General features: G+C 41.8%; 1 protein-coding gene across 2 annotated transcripts; it reads right to left on the reverse strand.

Moving 5' to 3' along the window:
• Window positions 1–1,607: 1,607 nt before the first annotated feature.
• neto2b (neuropilin (NRP) and tolloid (TLL)-like 2b) lies at window positions 1,608–23,315 on the reverse strand. 2 transcript variants are annotated; one of them, XM_079567821.1, is made up of 12 exons: window positions 22,960–23,315; window positions 18,765–18,821; window positions 18,523–18,660; window positions 14,935–15,183; window positions 13,563–13,610; window positions 10,338–10,465; window positions 6,431–6,532; window positions 6,130–6,256; window positions 4,438–4,551; window positions 2,799–2,929; window positions 2,649–2,738; window positions 1,608–2,215 (listed from the first exon to the last, which is right to left on the reverse strand). In XM_079567821.1, the coding sequence occupies exons 1-12, from the start codon at window positions 22,967–22,969 to the stop codon at window positions 1,793–1,795; spliced, it is 1,617 nt and encodes a 538-aa protein (XP_079423947.1). In that variant the 5' UTR covers window positions 22,970–23,315; the 3' UTR covers window positions 1,608–1,792. The 2 variants fall into 2 exon arrangements, with proteins under 2 accessions (XP_079423947.1, XP_079423946.1); XM_079567820.1 differs by having other exon boundaries at window positions 18,523–18,681.
• Window positions 23,316–24,064: the final 749 nt, after the last annotated feature.

Raw genomic sequence — 24,064 nt, forward strand, 5'->3', positions numbered from 1 at the left:
TACACACTACTGTGGGACAGAAAGTAAAGGTATTTACAAGGTTAAAAATGTCAAAAGATAGTTATGTACGATGAGGGGAGAGTTTAAAAATAACATAAATCCTTCATTTGATGAGCTTTCGATGTCTTTTCTTGGGCCCACAATGTAACTTTTATTGAGGATTAGAGTTAAGAAATGGTAAATAAATGGTAAATGGTCACATTTATATAGCACCTTTCCACCTGCGTTAGGCACTCACAGCGCTTTACATCAATGCACCTCTCGCCCATTCACTCTCTCATTCATACACCAGATTACACAGACACTGGTGTGGGTGGGTGAAGTGTCTTGCCCAAGGACACAGCGACAGGGTGCACCTGCAGGATTCAAACCACAGATTCTCCAATCACAAGACGACCCGCTCTACTCTCTGCGCCTCCAAAAGTCTTAGGTTCGTGCTGTATAGGACTACTTTGACATGTGATCTTCTCACCTTCTGACTCTCATCCCTTAATTGTTGCATAAGCCAATCAAAGCTCTTTTATAATGAAGTCTGTGTCATTCATGTCATCATCTGGATGGGACACTCTGATTGGCCTCTTTCATTTCTATTATCTGATGACTCACAACACCAGCGCTTACATAATGAGAGGTGTTTCATTCATTGTGACGTGTTAATAAAAGTGAGCCGGTGAGCTGCTGCCGGACTGGTTCCTCTGCACATGCTACGTACCCAATCACGCTGAGCTCTGGGACAGGCCTGACAGCAGCAGGTACACAACATTTTTAAAAGGTTTGATTGTGTTGGTCCAGGGACAGCATTAAAGGAAGTGACTTTCAGCTCAAATAAATGATATTTCCCCCCATTTTTTCATTCAGGCATCGGTATTGTAAACCAAGTGTACCATTAAAGTACTGGTATCGTTGGGGAAAATGTAATGGTACCCGGCCAGCTCTAGACCTGTAGCAATTTTTTTTATCCGGAATTGTAGCACGTTGAAGTATTTGTATGTAGAGAGCATTCAAAATTCAAGGTATTATTATCCCCACTACTGCCTTTAGAGGGCACTCCTTACAGTTTTCTTTCCTTACATTGCTTGTGTGCCATATGAAAAGAAAACAACTTCCACCACAGTGAAGGATTTGAGTCAGTTTATTGTTATTTCAGAGGGCCTTTACAACTTTCCTCAGCTGAAAAAAAAAACAGCGTTAGGGCTGGACGATTCGTCGGATTTGGATCTAATCGGTATTTTAATAAAAGGTGTGTTGTTAATCCATAGGTTTATTGGCCAAAAACATCCGTGGGCAGCGAGAAAAGCGAAAGCAGCGATACAGGCCAAGCCACAATGTCCACACTGTTAGGACTGATACTCTGGTGATGGGGATGGAGCGTTCTGTGTGAGGCTTGTCTTTGCTTTTGCGGGACAGAATTTTGAGTCCGGCCACACCATCGAGTTACTCACGGGTTCAGGAGAGGCCACGATTTTTGCTTTTTTTCAAAAATCTATCATTAAACAAAAAAATCTAATCAGACGTCGAGATCAATGGAAATGTGATTATTCTTTTCCCCAAAATCGTCCAGCCCCAGCTCGCATAAACCGCCGTTTCTTTGATCGGTTGTGCTACACGTCAGTCGTACAAACTGGAACACGGGGGAAGACAGAAGGTCCCAGACTCTGTACAGAAGAGGAAAAGAATCGGCAGGTCGGGCTCGAACAAAGGAATCAGACGCCGGGGGACAGAGCTTTAGAAAATGTTCAGATTTCTCAGTTTGTTTTGAACCATTCTGTTATCAAAGCCGCGCTGGAATGTTTCAAAAATCCATGGACAGCGAGCGTTGCTGGGCCATCTCCGCTCGCCGGCTGCCCGCCCGCCGCACGTACACGTCGTAGCGGCCGTCGTCCTCCTCCTCGGCCTCCTCCTCCTCCATCACTCTGTCCTGCCGGCCCATGGAGCTGTGATGGGCCTGCTCCCTGCCCGGCTGAACGCTGGGCCAGCTCTTCTTCCTCAGGCTGCTGTCGGGGCCGTGGAGCTCCCCTCTGAAGGGGGGCAGCTCCAGGGATCCTCTGCCCAGCCCGAGGGGACCGGCGGAGGGGGCGGCGGGCTTCAGGGAGTTGACGGAGGCCAGGGAGCCGCAGTGGTGCTCGTGAACGCAGCGCGAGCCCGAGGAGGAGCGGCGGAGCGCCTGCAGCGACTGGAGCTCCTCGGACAGGACCCCGAGGTCGGCTGGACCGTCCTGCAGACACACATGAGAGCGACGATGATACTGAGCTTGGGCTGGATTGGGCTGCACGGCTTTAGGAATAGATCACATTGCAATCTTTACAAGTATTAGGATTTTTAGAAGCAATTAATATTTAGTTCACAATGTACAGTGTCCTGGATGAAGGTTCTTGAGTCATCGTCTGTTCTCTGTAGTTGAAGGTCATTTCTCAAAAGGCTCCTGCAGTGACACAAAAGCGTTCAGCACAAATAGTGGGACCCCCTCTGTATTCAAAGGCTACTCTCAACCTGAACCTTACAATGAAGAGGGGTGAGACAGAAGATGACTCAAAAAGCTCCTGTACGTCAGAGAGCTTATTGTGTAAAGATCCACGCCTTATGTTTTTAGATACTTCGTTATTCGCCCATGATCTGTCCCGTGTGTTGGTCCTGCAGGTGTGACTGACCTTGTCTCGCAGGGAGAACAGCTCATAGTGCGGAGGGTCAAAGACTTCCTGAAAGTCCCCCTTCTGGAACATGTTCTTCCGCACCAGCACCTTCAGGCACACACACGTGTCAGTTATCCCTGTGGACTTGATAGAAACGGTGCCTTGTACCTTTTTGCGCGGCTGCTTGACCTGCACTAAGATGGAGACGATGAAGAGCAGCAGCACCAGGCCAGTGGACACACAGATGATGGAGCCGTGAGTCTTGGTCAGATGGAACAGCAGGCCTTTGGTCTTTTTCTCTTCAAACAAAAACAGAGTGAGTCAAAAGGAGGACCTGCAAACGCCAGAATGATATTCACTATGACAGAACTCGGTGATTTCAATCTGGAAAGTTTAAATCATTCAAGGAAAAGAACAGACTTTTATTGGGTTATTATTAATACAATCATTTTAGCCAATCCCAGCTAAGTCTTAAAACAAACAAACAAACAAACAAACAAACAAACAAACAAACAAACAAACAAACAAACAAACAAACAAACAAACAAACAACAAAGCACTAGAGAAATTCAATATTTAGCTTTAAAACATATTTGTAACACCTCCAGTGTTTCCGATGCTGCCATGTTGTTCATTGATGAAAATGCTTGTTGTTGCCTCCACAATGCAGCTTTTAGTACATTGCTATGAAAGAGACATGGTTGAAATGATTGACACAGAGGCCAAAAGCCTTCACATTGTGAGATTGTTGATAAAATAGCCACAACTGTACTTTATAATATAGTATAAGCTTCTATGATCATTGCACTAAAATGTGAAATGTGAAAAAAGAAGTTCCTCAGCTTTAACTACATGGGGCCTGCACTAGCACTGACTTGGGACTGGTGCTGAAACGTTCACATTGAGTTGAGTCATTTTGTGCTAATAACAAACTGTTTTTAGCAATAATTTGACTTTATTTGCCTTAAGTTTATAATAGTATTTATTCACTGTCTAAATGATCATTGATGTCCTGTTTTAAGAAAAGTATGAACAGTTGTTACATTCTGAACTCCTGCTCCTCGACCTGTGAAATGTCACCACTGTCACGTCACAGAATATTCATTATTATCATTCTGTCAAATGTATGGTTACTGAAGGGCAAACATATTACTATATTATTTAATACAACTTTCTTTCCAGATAAAATAAAGGTGGCTAAGATTATTCCCCTTTTTAAATCTGGTGATGGGCGTCACAAATGATAGGCCTACATCTTCGCTTTCTCATTCATAAATAATTCTGGAGAAGCTTTTTGTTAAAAAAGTGTGATTATTTTCTTGATACATGATAATCAGTTTGGGTTTCGAAGCACCCGCTCAACACCTATGGCAGAGGTCACTAAACGGTGGACCTCGGTCCAGATCCGGACCAGCCCATCCGGACCCAAATCTTGGATCTGAACTTTGGGCCCGACCATGAATCCCCTCAGATTCAGTTCAACACACTGAGCCCTGCTTAGTCCTGGTTTAGTCCTGGTTTAGTCCTGGTTCAGACCTGGTTTAGTCTTGGTTTAGTTCAGGTTCAGACCTGGTTCAGTCCTGGTTTAGTCCTGGTTCAGACCTGGTTTAGTCTTGGTTTGGTCCTGGTTTAGTCCTGGTTCAGGCCTGGTTTAGTCCTGGTTTAGGACTATTAGGGTATTTTGGTACTATAGAGTATTTGATGCCACCATGTTTAGCCGAGGACACAGTGCTAAAGTTGATGAAGCAGCACATTTGTATTATAGATCTGCACATGATGGTGGCTCCCCCTGGTGGCAAGACTGTACCTTTGCAGTTGTTCTCGTCCCAGGGGAACACACAGTTCTGGATACCGTTGCACACCAGGGAGTTGTTGATGCACATGTTGTTGTCACAGAAGAAGGAGTCTCGCAAACATGGAGCTGCAACATAAACAGGTTTAGCCCCGAGGCCCCACTCCCCCATCACAGTCACAGCATGTCCACAAGGGGGCAGTGTTTCAACATGGGACAACTTTACAGGAGGCAAAAACAACCCACGTGGTGAGTACAGTGGCTTCTGCAAGCATTCTGCCTCCTCTATATTATTATAAAGTTGGAAACAAACAAACTAAACTAAACAGTGATACATTTATGAACAAACATGAATGAGTTGAATTGTAAGAGAGCTCTGCTAAAGCTCTCCCAAATGTCCCTCAAACCCGAAATACCTCGAGTCGGCACTTAATACGAGACACTGCAGGTAAAGAGGAAAGAAATGCATCTAGATTCCAATTTACACTTTTCCTGCAGATAAATGACTTAAAGGGACTATACAGAGTTTAAAAATGTTAAAACTAAGTATTTTCCTCCCCCTACATGCCATGTCCTAATGTGTAGAATGAGCTCAGACCTGCCTCTAAAATCCTGCACTGTCACTCAAAAAGGTGTTCATTCGGGTCCAAAGTGCCGTCATGCACGAGCTTAGTATAGAAGGTGCAGTTACGGGTAAGACCTGAGGTGGCAGTAGTGAGTATAAAATCACCAAATTGCATTTTGTCTCTTTAAATTAAAAATGACATATGTTTTGCAGGTTTTCTACAACTAACTATAAATCAGTCCGGCATGTGGAAAAAGTGGGTTGTACGATTTCTCCTTTAAGTGTAAACCAGTCAGGACTAAAGCTGAGAACCGTTAAACGATACCAGTCTGGTATTGGAAAAAAAGTTTAGGTTTAGTATTACTGGTATCGAAAAAATGAAAGTATCGAAAGCAGAAACCGGCATTATTACATTATTGAGTGTGAGATGAAAGCATTACAGGAGGTTCCTTTGTAAATCTACATGGTGCCCCCCATTTTGAATCAGATTTTCCCCCATTTTGAATCATTTTTCCACAATTTGTTCCCATTTTTTATCCACTTTTTTCCCTCAATTTTATCCTAAATTTTTACCCCAATTATTCCTTCATTTTCCATCCCATTTTTTCAGAGTTTATTCCTAATTTTTAATCTAACTTCCCCCCTATTTTTCCTCACTTTTTCCCAATTTCATCCACCATTTTACCCCCATTTGTTTTCACAATTTGTTCACATTTTTAATGAGTCCATAATTATCCATAATCTTTCATCCCATTTTCCCCCCAATTTTCCCCCCAATGTCTCCCTCATGTTTTCCCAATAAAACATCTCTTTACACTGGAGAGAAACTCAACGTGTAAAAGACAATATACCTGTAGAAAGTTTAAGAAAATTAGAAACCAGGCTTTAAAGTTGTGTTTAAAGTGCAATGCATTCCAGTGGGAGACTAGCGGCTATATGGAGCAATGGCGGCCCCTTGTGCCCACCTCTAAATCTACGTAGGACAGTTTATTTGGTGGAACAAGAAGACGTTTAATTGTGCATATCCGTTTGTTTTCTTTGTAGTAAACCTCAAAAAGTCCCCTTTCGCCTGCAGTGCCTTGCCTCAAAAAACAAACTGTGAACTCATTTACAAAGACAAGTGAAGTGTAGGCAACACTCACGTTCGGAGAAGGAGGTGAAGAGCATCCGGAAGCGGCTGAGTCGGCTGCCCTCGTCCGCCCACATGCGCACCACGCCCACCCCCGTCTCCAGCATCACGTCATTAGCTATTGTACTACAAAACTTGGCCTGCAAGAGACCCCACACACGGCCCGCCTTTAGCTAGTGTGAGGTCTCGCTGCTGCCTGGTTCTGTAGGCCAATTGCTACAGAGCTTTGCAGTAAAAAGGGTTAGAACTAAAAGAGGAGGAAGGCAGTGTAACGTGAGCTCGGACATGGTGATAGCACAGCGAGCACGCTTTACCTTCAGGTCCTCGATGGCGTTGCTGCCGTCGTAGATGGCCACGAAGTTCCTCTTGCACTCGTTGGAGTTTTCCATCTGATACTCCAGGAAGTGCAGGAAAATCTGAGCAGCAAACCAAACAGTTTCGAATTATACACAGGATCACAATTTATTTAGTCATAGAGACAGAATACATCTTTATGAGATCTATGACAAACATAATGCTTCAATCTTATAACTGTTCTTTAACCAGGAAACTTCCAAAGACATAATCTCTATTTTCATGTGACTTTTCTCATATTCATACTCAAATGAGTGTTAGACTTATTCATATTTTGTGTGCATTTTCTTTAAAAATATCAAACCAAAAAGTGTAACACAGGTGTCTGTGCTTTAAACATATGCACATCCCAAGCAGTATTTTCTCAAATGACCCAAAATCCGTTTTCTAAAAATGTGAAAACAACACGATGAGTAAGTGTTTGCTCATGTGCAAAACAAGTGGAATGTGCAAAAGTGGATCATTTACTCATGCAGCATTCATTCATTTCAGATAATGGGGCTTTAATGGCGGGACAGTAGCTCAGTGTTTAGCGCTTGTGCTTCACAGCAAGAAGGTCCGGGTTGGATTCCCACCTGGACGGGGCCTTTCTGTGTGGGTTTCCTCCGGGTACTCCGGTTTCCCCTACTACTAAAAACATGTACAACAGGCCAGGAAGAGTGTAAATGTATGGTTGTGGTCAGAGTTGGCACAGATGTGTGCAGATGTGTGGCCGTGAGTCTCCCCCAGCGGAAACTGAAGCTACAAAGGAAGCTCACCAGTCACCACCACCGAGTATGGAGTGAATATAAAACGCTTTGTGACCATGTCTGTGAAAGGGTCTTCTTCTTCTAATACTGTAGTACTGACTATTCTAAATAGTAAATTAGGTGCAACATACCCATACAAAAAAGCATATTTTATTTTCCAGCTTGCACCTGCTCACATCTTCATAAATGACCCCCAAAGGGTTTTGCAGAGGAACAAGAGTAGGCCTTAAGTGGGCCAAAGGCACTTTTAGAGAGACTGACTCACAGACAACAATCTCGGTTTATCTTCATTTAGACTGAGAAAATGTAAAGCTGATGAATTTCCATAAAGTGGAGGAAGATATATATATATATATATATATATATATATATATATATGTCAAATACAACTGAAAACAATATGCACTGTGCCCTGCAATCCCACACATGATTCAAGACAGGAAACCATAATTCTGTGGGCAACAAATGCAAAATAGTGATGTTTGTTCCATATAATAAATACAATTACAAAAATGTCGATGGTCAGAGCTTTTTTTTTTTTTTTAAATGTTCAAATGTTCCTGCCTTAAATCTGAAAAAAACAACAACAACAAAAAAACAAAAAATGTGGCGTGGTGACATTTACTCCGCAACTCTCTTTCACAAAAGTGCAGGAGCTTCGACAGGTATTTAAAGGTATCCTTTCACTCAGGATTCACTCAGTGGCGTTCGTGCACTGGCTGATGCTTGTGTTTCCACGTGTATCTACGAGTGGTGACATGAGGTCAGCTCCTGCCGCGTGGATTATGTCTTGGATATAGTAAATACTGCATGACTAACAGCTGTGGTTGGGATGAGGGTTGATTATATGTGGTGTATGTTAAGCCTATGTGGACGCGCTCTTCTTAAGTCTGTCTGCCCCGGGGTTGGTCCAGCATTTACCATTACATAAAGCCACGCTGCGGAACATTTCAGTATGAAACACAAGCATCCATTTTCGATGTTGGGAATAATGGTGTTTATAAAGAACAGTGTTAGTCATTTAATTAATTACCGTTTTCCCTGTAAGAACAGCGCTCCCATTTCTGTCTAAGTAACGGAGGTAATTATTATATCCTAACGGCGGTGGACGCATCCGCCTACATAGTTTAAAAAAGCTGCGACTTCAAGGTAAAGAACGGCTGTTGTTGTGTTTTCAGGCAGATCACATAATGGCTTATTAATTAATTTGACAAGTGCATTGATCGCTTCCTCTCCCCATTGACTCCATCTGTATTAGTGGGAAACGAGAAGTTAAGTGCGGAGGTGCTTTCTGTGCCATGGTGGAGGTTCATGAGAATATGAGCGGCTCATGCTGAATTATTAACGAAGCACATGCAGCGGGAACCAGATGTTTACATACACTTTATAAAAAGACACAGTAGCCTTTTTTTTTTTACATGAAACATGAAACCAGAATTAACTATTACTTTTTAGGTCAACTAGAATTTTTTTAAAATAATTTTTGCTAGATGTCTTGAAGAATGTGCGATAGAATTTTTTAGAAAATGTTTTTGTTACTTTTTACAAAGTTAGAAGTTTACATACACTAAGATTACTATACCAAACAAATTAGGAAAGCCCAGATGACGATGTCATGACCTTGGAAGCACAAGTCTGGATCATCCTTTAGTGTGATTTCAAGACACTTGAAGGTTCAGGTTCATTGGTTCAAACAATGATGGAAATGTCCAGTCATCATACAGATCAGAAAGAAGGCGGGTTCTGTGTCCCAGAGATGAACGTGCTGTGTCTGAAATGTGAAAATCAACCCAAGAACAAATGCAAAAGACCTGGAGAAGATGCTGAACCTGGTAAGAGTTTGTCATTATCCAGGTACAAGCCCTGTACTGACGTGGGCTGAGAGGGAACTCTGCCAGGAAGAAGCTCTGACTCCAAAAGAAATTAAAAAAACAATAAAGACATGTCCTGTGGCCATAATGACCATCATCACGTTGTTTTGCTGTGGGAGGGACCGATGCACTTCACAAAGTAGATGACATCATGAAGACAGAACACTATGTGGAAATATTGGAGTAACATCTCAAGACATCATCCAGGAAGTTAAAGCTTGGGCACTGATGGGTCTTCCAAATGGACAAAGTATATGGACAATACTGGTTACAAAGTGCCTTAAGGAAAAAGGCAATGTTTTAAAGTGGTCATCACAAAGTCCTGGAAAGGCATGTGCACCAAGGTGGCTAAAAATGTGTCTCAGTTACACCAGTTCTGTTTGGATGAATGGACAAAACTCATCCAACTACGCTTGTGGAAATCCATAAGGTTTGACCCAAAATATACAGTTTAAAAGCAATGCTACCAAATATTAATGAAATGTATGTAAACCTTTGGCTTTGTAAAAAGTAAAGCAAAACCGTGAGGATTCTTCTGTAGTGAGGGGCATGTTGTTTGAGAATCACTGAGGTCTTGGTGAATACTTGTCTTGTTTATAGTTCTGTAGTACAGTGGTCCCCAACCACCGGACCGTGACACATTTGCTACCGGGCCACAGAAAAACTGTAAATTATTAATCAAACGACCGCATTTTCTCTGATGTATCTTTGGCCTGTCCTTCTTGACTCACCAGTAAGCTCATCCATAGATATATGATGAAACTCCTGATAGAAAGTCAACATAGACACTTTTGAACTCGAGATCACCTGGTTTTATTACAGACAGAATCAGCCTCGTTCAGCTCAATGTTTTACGAGCAGCTCCTGCGTCTTTCTGTCACTGGCGCCGCAGAGACTTTTGCATCCTTTATCCCCCTGTGACCTGAACCGTCCTGAGAGAAGAGAGACTGTGCCACGGTCCCACCGGAATGCACTGCAATACCAGCTATTCAAAATACATCATGTAGTGCAACGTAAAATAGGATAAAGTTGAGCAGAATAAGTTCGAAGTTTTTCCTGTTTCACTCTTTGACTCTTTAGGCTAATGTCTCATTCACATAATATTACGAATGTTGACTACTGTAACAGATACAAAGGACTTGGAGTTTTAACTATAAATGTGTGTATATATTGGACCATTTTGTTGATGTTGGTTTATTGTATTTATTAGTTTAGCCTGTCCCGCTGAAACGTGACGGTGCACATACGCGGTTGTTCTTGGGAGCGCGGATGTTCCAGATACAGTCCATGGCCTGGTCGGGCTTCACCTTGTTGTCCTCCTCCACCTGACTGGAGCGGATCATGCCGTCGGGGCCGGACAGCTCGAACTGACAGTCTCAAACAAACACAAACCACAGAGCACACTTATTATCAGGAGGTCTGTACACATGTTCATTTAACGCAACACCAGAAATCCCACAATCAACATTTGACATGAGCCTTTTGTATCTATTTTGCTGTAAAATATGCAGTAATGATGTCCATAGAGGTCGACCGATAATATCTAAATATCTATTTTAACCATTATTAAAATGAAATCAAGCAAGTTATTTGAACTGTTTTGGCTGATCTGTGTAATAGGCTGTTCAAAATATGTCGGCCTAATCCATCCATTTTCTTCCACTTGTCCGTTGCCGGGTCGTGGGGGCAGCTGTCTGGCCTAACTGCCCAAATCACATTGCACCGGCCCCTATGGCTCCCCCGGCGGGTGGTGGGTCCACAGAAGGACGGCCTCATGGTTCTAACCGGGCCTGTTGGTCTGACATAAGGGGCTTCTGAACCGCTCTTTGTCTGACCCGTCACCTAGGACCTGTTTGCCATGGGAGACCCTACCAGGGGCAACAGAGGTCCAGGATCATTCAGGCGCTCAAACCCCTCCACCACGTTAAGGTGGCGGTTCCAGGAGAGGAACCGCCAATTCAAAAGAGTGTTTATAAGAAATTGTCAGTTTTTAGGTTTTTTGAAAACAAGGTTGTTGGTGTGAAGGAGCTGAGTGTTTTGGTTTGGTTTAAGCTCTCATTAAATGTAACTTAAATATGACAAAGCCCCCTCCTCTCTGAAAAGACAAGGCTGCAGACGAGCCTCCTTTCTTCTTCCTCTTGCTCATCAGAATGAGCGTGAAACTGCTGGCTCCTGTCTTTATGACCGAGAGTAAAGACATTACGACTCGATCAAACTATCGCGCTGTTAAAGGCACAGCTGTTGTTGCTTCAGCTCCTGGTCTCCATGGAGTTTCACAAACTTGCGTGGTCCAAAGTGGTTTGTGAGGTTCGGTTCAGGAGTGGACAGCGTTTAGGTCCAGACCAAGCTCATGCACCATTAGAAGGCACTGACGCCTGTATAGCCATGTTTCCCATGTAGCAGTTTTAACAAGTCAATTTTTGTCCAATTATGATGAATGTGTTCAGTCACAGGTTTGTACACCTCGGATGCTAAGATCGTATTTTATATATTTTATGTTGCAGACTTTTACTATTTTGGCATCAACTGTTTCTTTCCTATGAGCCCCCTCTGAAGTATCCACTAAACAGTAATGCCCTGAATAAATCAGCCCTGTGCCTCTAATAAAGCTCAGTTCAGTTCAGTTCAGTTTATTATGAATATACAGTAAAAACATTTTTACACATTCATTCATGGAATAATGCATATACATAAATGGGACTCCCTTGAAGCAACAGTTTGCTTATATATGGGGCCCAAGATAAGACACAATTTTAAAAACACAAACATACATTAATACATTAGCAACCTAGGAAACATTACCTTTGGTGCCTATTTCCTTCCAAACCTATAACTAACCTTATGACCTGTGGCCATACCGCCTTTGTTATGCCCAATCCCGTCAGACCTTGGAAGCTAAGCAGGGAAGGGCCTGGTCGGTACTTGGATGGGAGACCGTTTGGGAACACCAGGAAGCCTAGCCTATGTAATGAGTGAGTGAGTGAGTGGTGGTGGTCGGAGGGGCCGATGGCGCAGACTGGTTGCCTCGCTTCCGTCAGTCTACCCCAGGGCAGCTGTGGCTACAATAGTAGCTTACCACCACCGAGTATGGAGTGAACGAATAGTGCAATGTAAAGCGTCTTTGAGTGTCCAGAAAAGCGCTATATAAAACCAATGCATTATTATCATTATTATTATTATTACCTACTCTAATCTAAAACTACCTTATCTTACTTTTATTACTTTAGCAATGCATCAATTTAAAAGGGTACACACTATATGCTCACACACATTGGGACATACTACCATCAGACACAAGCTTTTTCTTTATTTTTTTGTATTTAGCTATTTATTTATTTATTTTAGAGGTCCAGCTAGGGTTTATTGTGTTTTCCTAGAAGCTCAATTTTTAATTTCTTTTTTAAAATGGCCAAAGATATTGCAGTTTTAATGTCAGTGTTCAGTTTGTTCCAAATTTCTGGGCCTTTACACGCCACACTAAGACTTGTACACTTGAGTGTTCTGGTTTTTCCCTTTAAGAGGGTTTTATGTCTCGTGTTGTGATCATGAGCAGGTGTAGAGGTTGGGATGAGTTGAGCCAGTCTGTCCTTAGGTCTAAACATGACAGTATACATTATACATGTATTTTGAAAGAAGTTGCACTCCGTGAGTTTGAGCAGCTTATATTTATAGAAAAAGGAGTCAGTGGGGCTGTTAAACTTGGCCCAAGAGATGGCTCGAATGGCTTTCTTTTGAAGGGCTTGTAATTTCAAGAGATAACTGGGGAATGTGTTGCACCAGATCACGTTGCAGTAATTTAGATGGGGTTCCAAAAGGGAACGATACAAGATTAATAGTGCCTCAAGAGGAAGAAAATGTCTCAATTTATAAAATAAACCAACATATTTGGATAATTTTTTAACAAGATGATCAATATGATTTTTGAAATTTAGGTGTTCATCAATTTGAATTCCAAGAAATGTAATGCAATTTAGTCTTTCAATATTTACACTGTTTATTGAGATACGTACATTTTCAAGATTTCTCCTGTTTCTATTAGAGCCAAATATGTGCTCCTGTTTCTATTAGAGCGCCCCCTGCTGCCACAGTTCAGCAATGACACACAGGATTATAGACGGGACATTTAAAAAAATCCGCCAGAAAGATTGGTGGTGCATATCGGCCTCAGAAAACCCCCATATCGGTCGACCTCTAAATGTTGATGTCATATTATTAAAGATCATTTTCTTTCTCTTATATCATGCAACTCCACAGTAGGGCCGAGTACCATTTCTTTCGATACCGGTACTTTTACTTCTTCCATTTAATTTCTTTTACATTTGTATCATTTATTTGAGGTGAAACAACCAAGAAACTTCCTTTAAAGGCAGAAACAAACCATACCATACCAGTATCGTTTAACAGTACCCAGTCCTACTCCAAAGCCACCACATCATACAACAAAAACACACAAAAATAAAAGATATAAATACCTGGGATGGGGTTTAAAATACCTCCTACGTGTAAATGGAACTCAGGATCTAGATGGAAGAGACAAGAAGAAGTCATTCAGGCTTCGATAAGTAAATAAATATGAAATAGCACTTTCCACGGGGCTGTTTATGACATGCTCATTCAGCTGAAGTGATTTGGGAGAATGGCCTTGGCTTCCCACAGTGCAGTGCAGTAGAGTAGCTTTAGTTTTGTGCCTGTGGAACATTGCATGAACGAAACACTGAAGCACTTGCATGACCTTCACTGATGAACGCAGAGAACATTCACAGCACTGCTTCAACCTGTGTGACACTGACCTTCACTGATTCTGGGCTGAACCAACAAAACTATCAACAAAAATATCTAGTTGCATATTGCCTGAAAAATATCACAACATAACTCCAAAGGCAGTACGGGATGTCCTCAGGGTACGGTCCTTTCGCCCATCTTATTCACGCCGCTTAATGGGACTTCAGACCGTTTTGTGGAGTTGTGTGGAGAAAACCAACTGCAACTGGTCTCAAAGACCAAGGAGATAGTAGTGGATTTTGGAGGAAGAGGGCACTCCACAGCCCAGTCAACATCGGAGGCACGGAGTCCACATTGACCACAAAAAAACAGTCTCTCCAGGATTTCGCTGCAATTTTTTGTTGTTGTTGGGAGCTAAAATGCCTGATTTCGCAAGCCATTTTTCCAAAAGTTATATCTAAAAATATTTTTGCACTCGGGAATGAGAAAAGACTCAAAATAGGTGTTTTTTATATACAGAACCATGTCAGTTGTTTACCAGGAGAGGGTGGAGCAGCTGATTCAGGAGGATTGCTTAGAACTGCGAGAATGAAGCCAAAAACCTCTCTCGGGGTGTTTTTGATAAGGAAAATAACATTACAACATGGTTAAAAGCTCCAAAAAGTCGATTTTGCATGATATAGGCCCTTTAATGTTGTGTTTTATGCAACTCCTCCTGACAAATGAGCTTTCTTCGGGATTAATAATAAGTTATATCTATTTTTTTTAAAGTGACCTCTGGCACGTTTGGTAAATATGACAAGGTTCGATTTATCAATTTACCCAAATATTTTAGTAAGAATGCATACAATTATTGCAAGCAAATCTATTCTAAAAAATATTTAGATTTGGACCCACCTGAAAACGGAAATATGAGTAAAACATTGGAATGACTTCTTTGAATTTCATTTCCCGGGGTCAGCAAGCCAAGTTGCCGACCTCTGGCCCACACAAACATCCGCAGTGTAATCTTTAAACACTTATTTCTCGGAGTGAGTCCGGGCTAATCCCCCGTGGGAGTAAAGCGAGGGCGAAAGGACAGCAGTGGCTCATGAAGTCAGTCAGAAACAGCCTCCGTCTTACCGTCGGTGAAGCTGTACTCCACGCCGAAGCCGATGCCCTCCAGCTCCTCGTCGCTGAAGAAGCGGATCCACATGAAGCGGCCGGAGGACAGCACCATGCCGGGGTTGGCTGACCCACAGAAGCGGTTGATGATGGGGGAAAAGCTGAAGGGACCGTCCCGGACCTCCAGGTGATCAAAGCGGCACTCGAACGAGCCCTCGATGTAGAAGGTCTGGTTGAAACGAAGCTCTATTCTCTGTCTGGGCAGCGCTGAGGACCAAAGGTGCAGGTTAGACCATAGGCACATGTCCACGACACATGCTGGCTACAGTTACACCGGTATTTTAACAATACTTGGTTTTCGATACCGATGCCTGAACAATGCCAATTTCTTTTTCGGTGTCTACTATTTGTCACCTTGAAAAAGAAAACAGAATAATAATGTGTGGAAGATCTGCAAATTTACTGGTTCATCTCCAATGTGAAGATATGTGTGAAAAATGGGGAATAATCTGGGGAAAAATGGGAGAAATTGTGGCAATCATTCAACACTGGTCTCATGAAAAGATTCCAGGTCACATGTTTGTACCCCTTGGAGGCTCGGATCAATTTTTATACACTTTTTCTGGCAGAGTTTTTCTTATATTTTCAGAACCATAAGAGATAGACAATTATGTTTTTGTTTTTTTTGGAATCTGAAACATAATTGTCCTGAATAAATCAGCCCTATGCCTCTAGTAAAGCACTGACAACCCCGAATGCCACCTTGGGTACTGACAAAAACTTTACCGAGAGATTGGATAATAATGACGGCAGCAGCAGAGTCCACTGTCCGTGTGCACAGTGAGGGAAGAAGCTGCAGGTTTAATGCAGCATTATATCATTAAACCATGAACTCTACAGACATAAACTAATCCATAAACGGAATTCATTCTTTCATTCATTCTCATCCACTTTTTATTTGACAACAATCAGCCTGATATTTTCCGTTTTAGAGATGAACTTATTTATGAAGTAGAGAGTAACATCTGATCTGACCCTCTATATCTGCCTGTTATAAAAGCAACTATAAAGTCAGGAATTATTTGTATAAGTTTTGTCTTTAGAGTTGTCTGGAGCCTGTGTGTCCTCTTCACAGCAGCGTGAGGAGCAGCTACAGACGGAGCAGGGGCGGAGCTGACACAGGCTTCAGAGGGACTGGGGCCCCACAGCAGAGGGGCTGAGGGGGCCCCACTGGGAAACACTGGATTTTCACAGTACATAAAAAAACAGTAAACAAATAATAAAAGTTGTAGCCACTACAAAAATGGGTGTTACTATAATAAACTTTTCTTTTTTAAGGGACATGATCATGTACAGTGCCTCTCGAAAGTATTCATACACCTTGAACTTTTGCACATTTTGTCATGTTTACAACCCTAAACATAAAGATTTTATTTTTATTTTTTTACTGAACGTTCACACACAAGTAACCGACAACTGTGAAGTGAAAGCAAAATGATACATGATTCTGTTATTTTTTTAAAAATAGAAAAGTGAAAAGTGGGGCTTGCATAAGTATTCATACCCCCTTTTGCTATAATAACAGCACAAGTCTTTTGGGTCTGACTCTAAAAGATTTGCACATGTAGAGACTGACATTTTAGCCCATTCCTCTTCACAAAACAACTCAAGCTCTGTCACATTAGAAGGAGAGCGTTTGTGAACAGCTGTTTTCAGATTATTCCACAGATTCTCAAAAGGATTTAGGTCAGGACTTTGACTGGGCCATTCCAACACATTAATATGTTTTTATTGAACCATTCCATTGTAGATTTATCTTTGTGTTTAGGGTCATTGTCCTGCTGGAAGGTGAATCTCCGCCCCAGCCTCAGTTCTCTTGCTGACTCCAGCAGGTTTTCCTCCAAAATGTCTCTGTATTTGGCTCCATCCATGTTCCCAACTATTCTTACAATCTCCCCAGTCCCCGCTGAGGAAAAGCAGCCCCACAGCATGATGCTGTGGGGCTCCGTATATTTGACACTGGGGATGGCGCACTCAGGACGATGAGCAGTGTCAGATTTGCTCCATACATAATGTTTTGCATTTGGGCCAAAAAGTTCAATTTTTGTCTCATCTGACCAAAGCTCCTTCTTCCACACGGAGCTGTGTCCTCCATGTGACTTCCAGCAAACTTCAAACGGGATTTCGTATGGCCTCCTTTCAATAATGGCTTTCTTCTTCCACTCGTCCATGAAGGCCAGATTTGTGTAGAGTAAGACTAATAGTTGTCCCATGTACAGATTCCCCCAGCTCAGCGGCAGGACTTCACAGCTCCTCCAGAGTTATCTTGGGGCACTTGGTTGTATTTCTCACCAGTGCTCTCCTTGTTCAGTTTGTTAAGTTTACGTGAACAGCCGTGTCTTGGCAAGTTTGCAGTGGTGCTTTACTCTTTCCATTTCTGAATGATGGATTAAACAGTGCTCCGGGAGATGTTTAAATCTTGGGAAATCTTTGTATAACTTAATGCTGCTTTAAACTTCTCCACAGCTTTATCCCTGACCTCTCTGGTGCTCCTTGGCCTTCATGATATTGTTTAGTGACCAATACACTCCGACCACAGCTCTGAGGGCCTAAAAGAACAGCTGAAATTATTCTGAGAGTAGATTACACACAGGTGGCCTCTATTTAACCGTTAGGCCAAGGTGTGAACATTCTGGAGTCATTATGTTATAAAGGCAATTTAATGCACTCAGAAAATGCTGTATGAATACTTATGCAAGCCCCACTTTTCACTTTTCTATTTTTTGAAAAATAACGGAATTATGGATCATTTTGCTTTCACTTCACAGTTGTTTGTTACTTGTGTGTGAACGTTCAGTAAAAAAATCTAAATAAAATCTTTATGTTTAGCACTGTAAACATGACAAAATGTGCAAAAGTTCAAGGTGTATGAATTCTTACGAGAGGCACTGTAGACTGTTCTGATTTTTGTCACTGTGTTTTAAAGCTGACTTCAACAGCATTCCATTACCTAACATACATACATACATACATACATACATACATACATACATACATACATACATACATACATACATACATACATACATACATACATACATACATACATACATACATACATACATACATATAACCATACATATAAGCATACATACACATACATAACATAAAAGAGCTTCTCCGGCAATGTGATCTGTACAAGTGCGAACAGCCGATCATATACCCCTAATGTAGTGTTTTAGATTAGAGTTCCACCTACAGGCCTGTCACCAAAACTGAATTTGAAGTTCGGTATATTGAGCCACAAAAATATTATGATAAACGATATTACAGAAGACCTTTAAAAAACACAGAAACAAACTCTAAAGCTTAGAAATGACAGCAATGCTTTGTTCAAAAAGTAATCTTAAATATCCCACTAAAACATGAAATACAAGTATTAAATTAGAAAAAATGTTATAAATGAACAATATGATATAGATTGAGCCCTTAAATGTATTGTTTGTCTGTCATTTATTGAACGATAAGTCGATATAGTAATTATCGTTACAGTATTATAGTAATTATAGACTGGTTACGTCACAAAGGAACACAAAAAGGGTTTACCTTCGAGAACATACAGACACTCCTTGTTCGGGGGGTACTTATTGGGGTAATTTGGCGAGCTGAAACTCCCTCCGTCTACGTTGCGCACCCAGGTCCCACAGTGGCGAGCGTTCCGCGGGGTTTGCGACGGCTGGACCGCTTTGGAAACAGCCGTGACATCTGCAAAGCAAATGACACAATTTTGATCCAAAACCCCCAGGCAAGTGTAAGTAACAACAATGACACAACAGGCCTTCAGTTACCTTTAGTTTTCTGCGCACTGGCAAATCCCTCCTCGATGAAGATGAAGACTATCCACACTGAAACGGAAATAAGAAGTTGGAAGATTTGTGAGATACGGGACAAGCCGGAAAGCTTAGCGGGATTTAAAACATAAACGTATAGTGTATGCAGTTGGAGGAAGGTTTGAGGGAAAACCAGTGCACGGCGCCTCCTCCATCTGCCTTTGTTATTATTTCAGCCTGACGGAGGAAAACATTGGCAGTCAGAGGGAGCCACGTCTGTCAACAACTGTCGGCCTGATTCGGTGTAAAAGTCTCCATAGATTGGCGATGTCTGGAGCCAGATTTCTGTTACATAATGCATGAGCCAGGCAGAGCCGCTCGCCGCGGGGCACGAGCTTGAGCGTGCACTGGAGTGGCGTGTTGACATACGCTGCAATTTGGGGGAAATATGTAACCGCATGACTGGCAAATAGTGTGAAAAATGTTGGATGAAATTTTTTAGTCGACAAAATGTACATGGTTAAACAGAGCTCAGAGCCTTAAGCCTGAGGAAGAAGAGACAAAAGTATTGGTATAGCGGCAAAAGGTATTGTGATATATTGCAAATCGATACTTTGTCCCAGCCCAAGTAAGTAGTAGTGTGTTGAGTTTAAAGGTGCATTATGCAACTTTTTATGTATTTTGTGCAGGGTTGACCCTTCTTTGACCCAGAGGCTGTGTGAGTGGCGCCTTCACTTTCTATCATAGTGGTCTCTACAACACTCCAGGATCAATTGGTCCTGGAGCGCCATAGAGACCACTGTGATGAAAGTGAAGGTGCCATGCTGACCACTTATACAGCGGCTGGCCAGGTCACTACAAGGTCAAATACGCAAATACCGTATGTCAACTTATTTTTTCACATAAAAAGCTGAATAATGCACCTTTAAAATAACCATATTTTCCGGACTATACTTTTGTTAAGTGTGACATCACGACTTCTGCTTCCGGGTCCTAGCAGACCGGTAAATATGTGATAAAAAAAACATAAAAACAACCATCAATCTTTCTGAAACTCAGTGGAGAGTTACTGAACCTACTTATTTGTCAGACTCATTAGCCAAAAATTCCGCACCTACTGCTTAAACAGTATTATTTACTAAAGTCGGTATGTCCGGGGTTAGCGTAGCTGCTGCGCCGTTAGCATTTTTCTCCTCTAACAAGGATGCAGCGATTTTGGTAAATATTACTTTTATAGCAGTAGGGCCAGCATGTTTGGCTAATGGGCCTGATACATAAGTATGTTCAGTAACTCTCTGTTGAGTTTCACAAATATTGATTGTGGTTGTAAAGACTTTTTTGTAGTTTCTCGCACAACTGCGGACCCGGAAGTAGAGACGTCACCACTTAACATACGTATTCATCTTATTCCGCCCCGCCAACTTTTGCCACTTTTTGCGTTGTCTCGGCACGTCCGTTGTATTGACACTTCCACTCAAGCGCAAAGCCCGTTCATTTAAACGGAGAACGAGGGAAAATATTCTCCGCTGAAATCTGATGTTTAGTCGATTGATTTGTGTAAAATGGCCGATGTTCATTTGCACCAACAAGTCAATACTGCACTGTTTCTCTGTGCGGCCGAAAAACGGCGTTGTTTTTCGTGTAGTAACTGATTTTATCTGGACTTCTCCAGTCCCATGTTAACTGATAGGAGAAAAGGGGCGGGCACAATTCATGGCGGCGCCCACGCGAACTTCCGGAATAAGGTGAATAAGTCAACAGAAAGTAAGCAAGTTTTTTTCTTTAATTCAAATATATAATTTCTTATGCTGGATAATTGAGCATCAGAAAGACAGTTTGGAGTGAGCGAGAGAGCGGAGTCTACTCTTTAAATGAAGAAAACAAAACAAAGCTAATCACGGGCTAAAAGCGAGATAGCTACACCTCGAGGAGAGACTTCGCGAATGAGAGCTTCAAAAACGTGCTGTTGGGAGAGGTTTGTCAATGGTGCAGTGGTATGTTCTTTATGCTATAGTTATCTGAACCCATGTGACGTTAACATACCAGACAACTATTTAGTTTGTTGTTTAATGTTTAATGTTAATGTTAGCATAGCGTATGTCTTTTCAGCCAGTTGTTTTTTTCTCATCAGGCCTTTTGTGACTATACGCTTTCCGGAAAATACGGAAAGCTAAAACACTCTCAAATGCAAACCTTTGACTGCAAAAAATCACTAAATCTAACCTTTTTTAGAATCTGAAATAATACCGATTTCTCCCTGCTAAGTGCCACAAAAAAACATGCATAACATAGAACTATAAAAGATGCAACAACAGCAAGGAAACAAATGAAATGAATTATTCTACAGCAGTATGTTTGGACAGGGTTTGATGTTCCAGTTGCATCTAAGTGCGTCTGTGTGCGTTTGTGTGCGTCTGTGTCCGTCTGTGTGCGTTTGTGTGCGTCTGTGTGCATGTCTGTGTGCATGTCTGTGTGCATGTCTGTGTGTGGCTGGAGCTGACAGGCGCATCAGCCCAAATCCTCTTGTGTCCAGGCACTGAGCCACGGAGCCACAGTCAGTCATTTGACTTGAAAACATTGGGATTTTGCAGCGTCTCCGTCTGCCTGAGCCAGTCAGGCTGGAGCTCTGCTTTCAGCACCACTTCTATGTACATTTATAGGTAGAGCTGGATACGGTCAAATGATACCAGGCTGGTACTGGAAAGAAGTTAAGGTACTACTGGTATTGAAATCATGACAGTATTGAAAGGTACCGAAAAAAAATATTGAGATCCAAGTTTTGATACTGTTGGTCCAGGGACAGGATTCAAGGAAATGACTTTGTTGTTTCAGCTCAGATAAATGATTTTTTCCTCCCAACTTTTTTATTTTTTTGCCCAATGTTTGTACTTTGACACATTTTTTCTTACGTATGTCCCAATTTTTTCTAATTTTCTGAATTTTTCCCCATTTTGTACCTAGTTTATTCCCCTTTTTTTTTTCACTCCTTTTTTCTATATCACTAATATTTTCACTATTTCTCCCAGTTTTCCCCCCAAAATGTCCTTCCAATTTTCCCACATTTCCCTCTTTCTTGACATTGGAGATGAACCCGCTCTGGTAAATCTGCAGATCTTCCACACATTATTGTTCTGTTTTCTGTTTCCAAATGACATATATTTTAGTATAGATATCGATAAAGTATCGTTCAGGTGTCAAAAACCAAGTATCGGTAAAGTACTGGTATCGGAAAGAAATTTAACGGTACCACGCCCTGGTTACAAGGCCACAGCATTTTGAGGAAAAATGTAAAACTAATTGTGATGTGCACTGTACATTTAGAATAAAGACTTTTTGAGACTCCAGGAGCGTTAAAGCCACACTGTGGGATATTCCAGGTTATATGTTCATATAAAACTCAAAAGACAAAAGCTAAACAGTGAATGTCTAGACACAGATGCAGTGGAAGCATTTGGATGAGGACGTATTTAAAACTGATGTGCTGTCAAAGCAGAGATTTGAGCTAAATGTAACCAATAAGAAACATCCTCAATAAAGTCAAAGCTCGTGTTTGTGATTATTTTACTGGGATGAACTTTAACATCTGAGCTCATAAAAACTGCTGAACAAGAATCACCTGCTTCTAGGATTGGTACCGTTCTATTTATTTTCTGATACCGGTACTTTCATGATACTTGGTTTACAATACTGATACCTACACTAAAGTATTTGTCACCTAAAGCAGTGGTTTCCAAGCTTTTTGTCTTATAAGCTGAAACAGTCACTTGCTTTAGTTTTGTCCCTGGACCAACAGCATCATAACTTGGACCTAAAGAGATTTTTTTTTCTTCTTCTCGGTATCTGCTGTCGATTCTCTTCTTCCTTCGATACCAGTCGTACCTAACCTCTTTAATCGTTCAACGGTAACCAGCCCTACCTGCTCTGCACTACAGGGTTAGCAGTTTTCACACAGAAACTGGAAAGGAGACTAATGTTTCTCTGTTTCATGAGGACAGAAAAATAGCAGTCTTTGCGATTTGCTCCTTGCAACCATGAAAATTATTATTTATTGTTGTTGTTTTTTTAATGTTATACCACAAAGTATGATCTCAGTTTTAATGTTGCAAATATCCCAATGGATAAATACTGATCCTGTCCAAACTCGTAAATAGCCCGTGTTCTGATCGATTTTCTATCCCCAAATTCTGGAACCCAAATCCTCGGTCAGACTCACCCCCGTACATCCTCCTGTAGACGTTCGCGCGGCTTGAACAAAGAAAAGTCTCGCCTCACATCTCACAATTTCGGGTCTAGAATTTGAAACAAAGTCCTTGGTTTCGGGCGTGTTCTCCAAATCAACTTTCGATGTCCGCGCCTCCACTGGCCGTGCTCCCGGCGGGTCCTGCTGCACAGATGTCAGGCTGAGCGTCCCCCATGATGCTGCTGAGGCTGATCCTGCGGGTGGAGAAAAGGCAGGGCTGACCTCGTGCTGGAGCCGGGGCTGAGAGAGTGAGTGGAATCCCCCGCGCGTCGCTGCGGAGGAGGGTTTAAAAGCAAAGACTGGCTCTGGACGTTTGGCACGAGCGCGGGGGAGAATACCCTCTCTGCGCATGTGCGTTACTGTTGTTGAAATGTTTTTTCTCCTTCACGGGGCGGCATCAGAAATGAATCAGGAGTCAGTTATCATATTTTAAAAATTGCTAAAGTCGGCGTCCTTCAATTCGCTGCGCGTATTTACGCACGGATGGGTCTGTCCATATTGTGCTCAACGCAAAAGAGTCAGAGGGGTCTTTTTCCTTATGGTGCCCCCTCAAAGTGGAGTCTCTTGACCACACCATTCAGCGTTTTTATTAGGTGCATATGACACATTAGACACAATTTAAAACATAGTTAATACAATTATATTTTATATTTTGCTAAACATTTTACCCAGCTTTCTTTAGATTGACCATTTTGTGACGTTTATTTTCCCTTCCTTATTGGACACTGACAGGAAGTGACATAGATAGAGGACAAACATTTTAAACTGTTGCCATGCCGACCATGTTATGTCAATGGGATATGAGTCAAACTGCTTTTCTGCCCAATATTTCTTCATTAAAATTGCTGCTTCACTGAAATAAAATGATATCTATTTACTTACAACAGATGTCATTCATCTAAATAAGTCATTAAAACCTGTCATATTAAAGGATTGGTGAGATGGATATGGGGGAACAGGCCAAAACAGTTACAAGAGGCTTCACATTAAAGCTGAGGTACATGACTATTTGTTGTAGAGTACCTTTAATTTTGCACAGTAAAGCAGCAGTGCAATCTTTTTGCATTGTGTGTAGATG

Source organism: Gobius niger, assembly GCF_951799975.1.
Source record: "Gobius niger genome assembly, chromosome: 12".
Classification (NCBI taxonomy): Eukaryota; Metazoa; Chordata; class Actinopteri; order Gobiiformes; family Gobiidae; genus Gobius; species Gobius niger.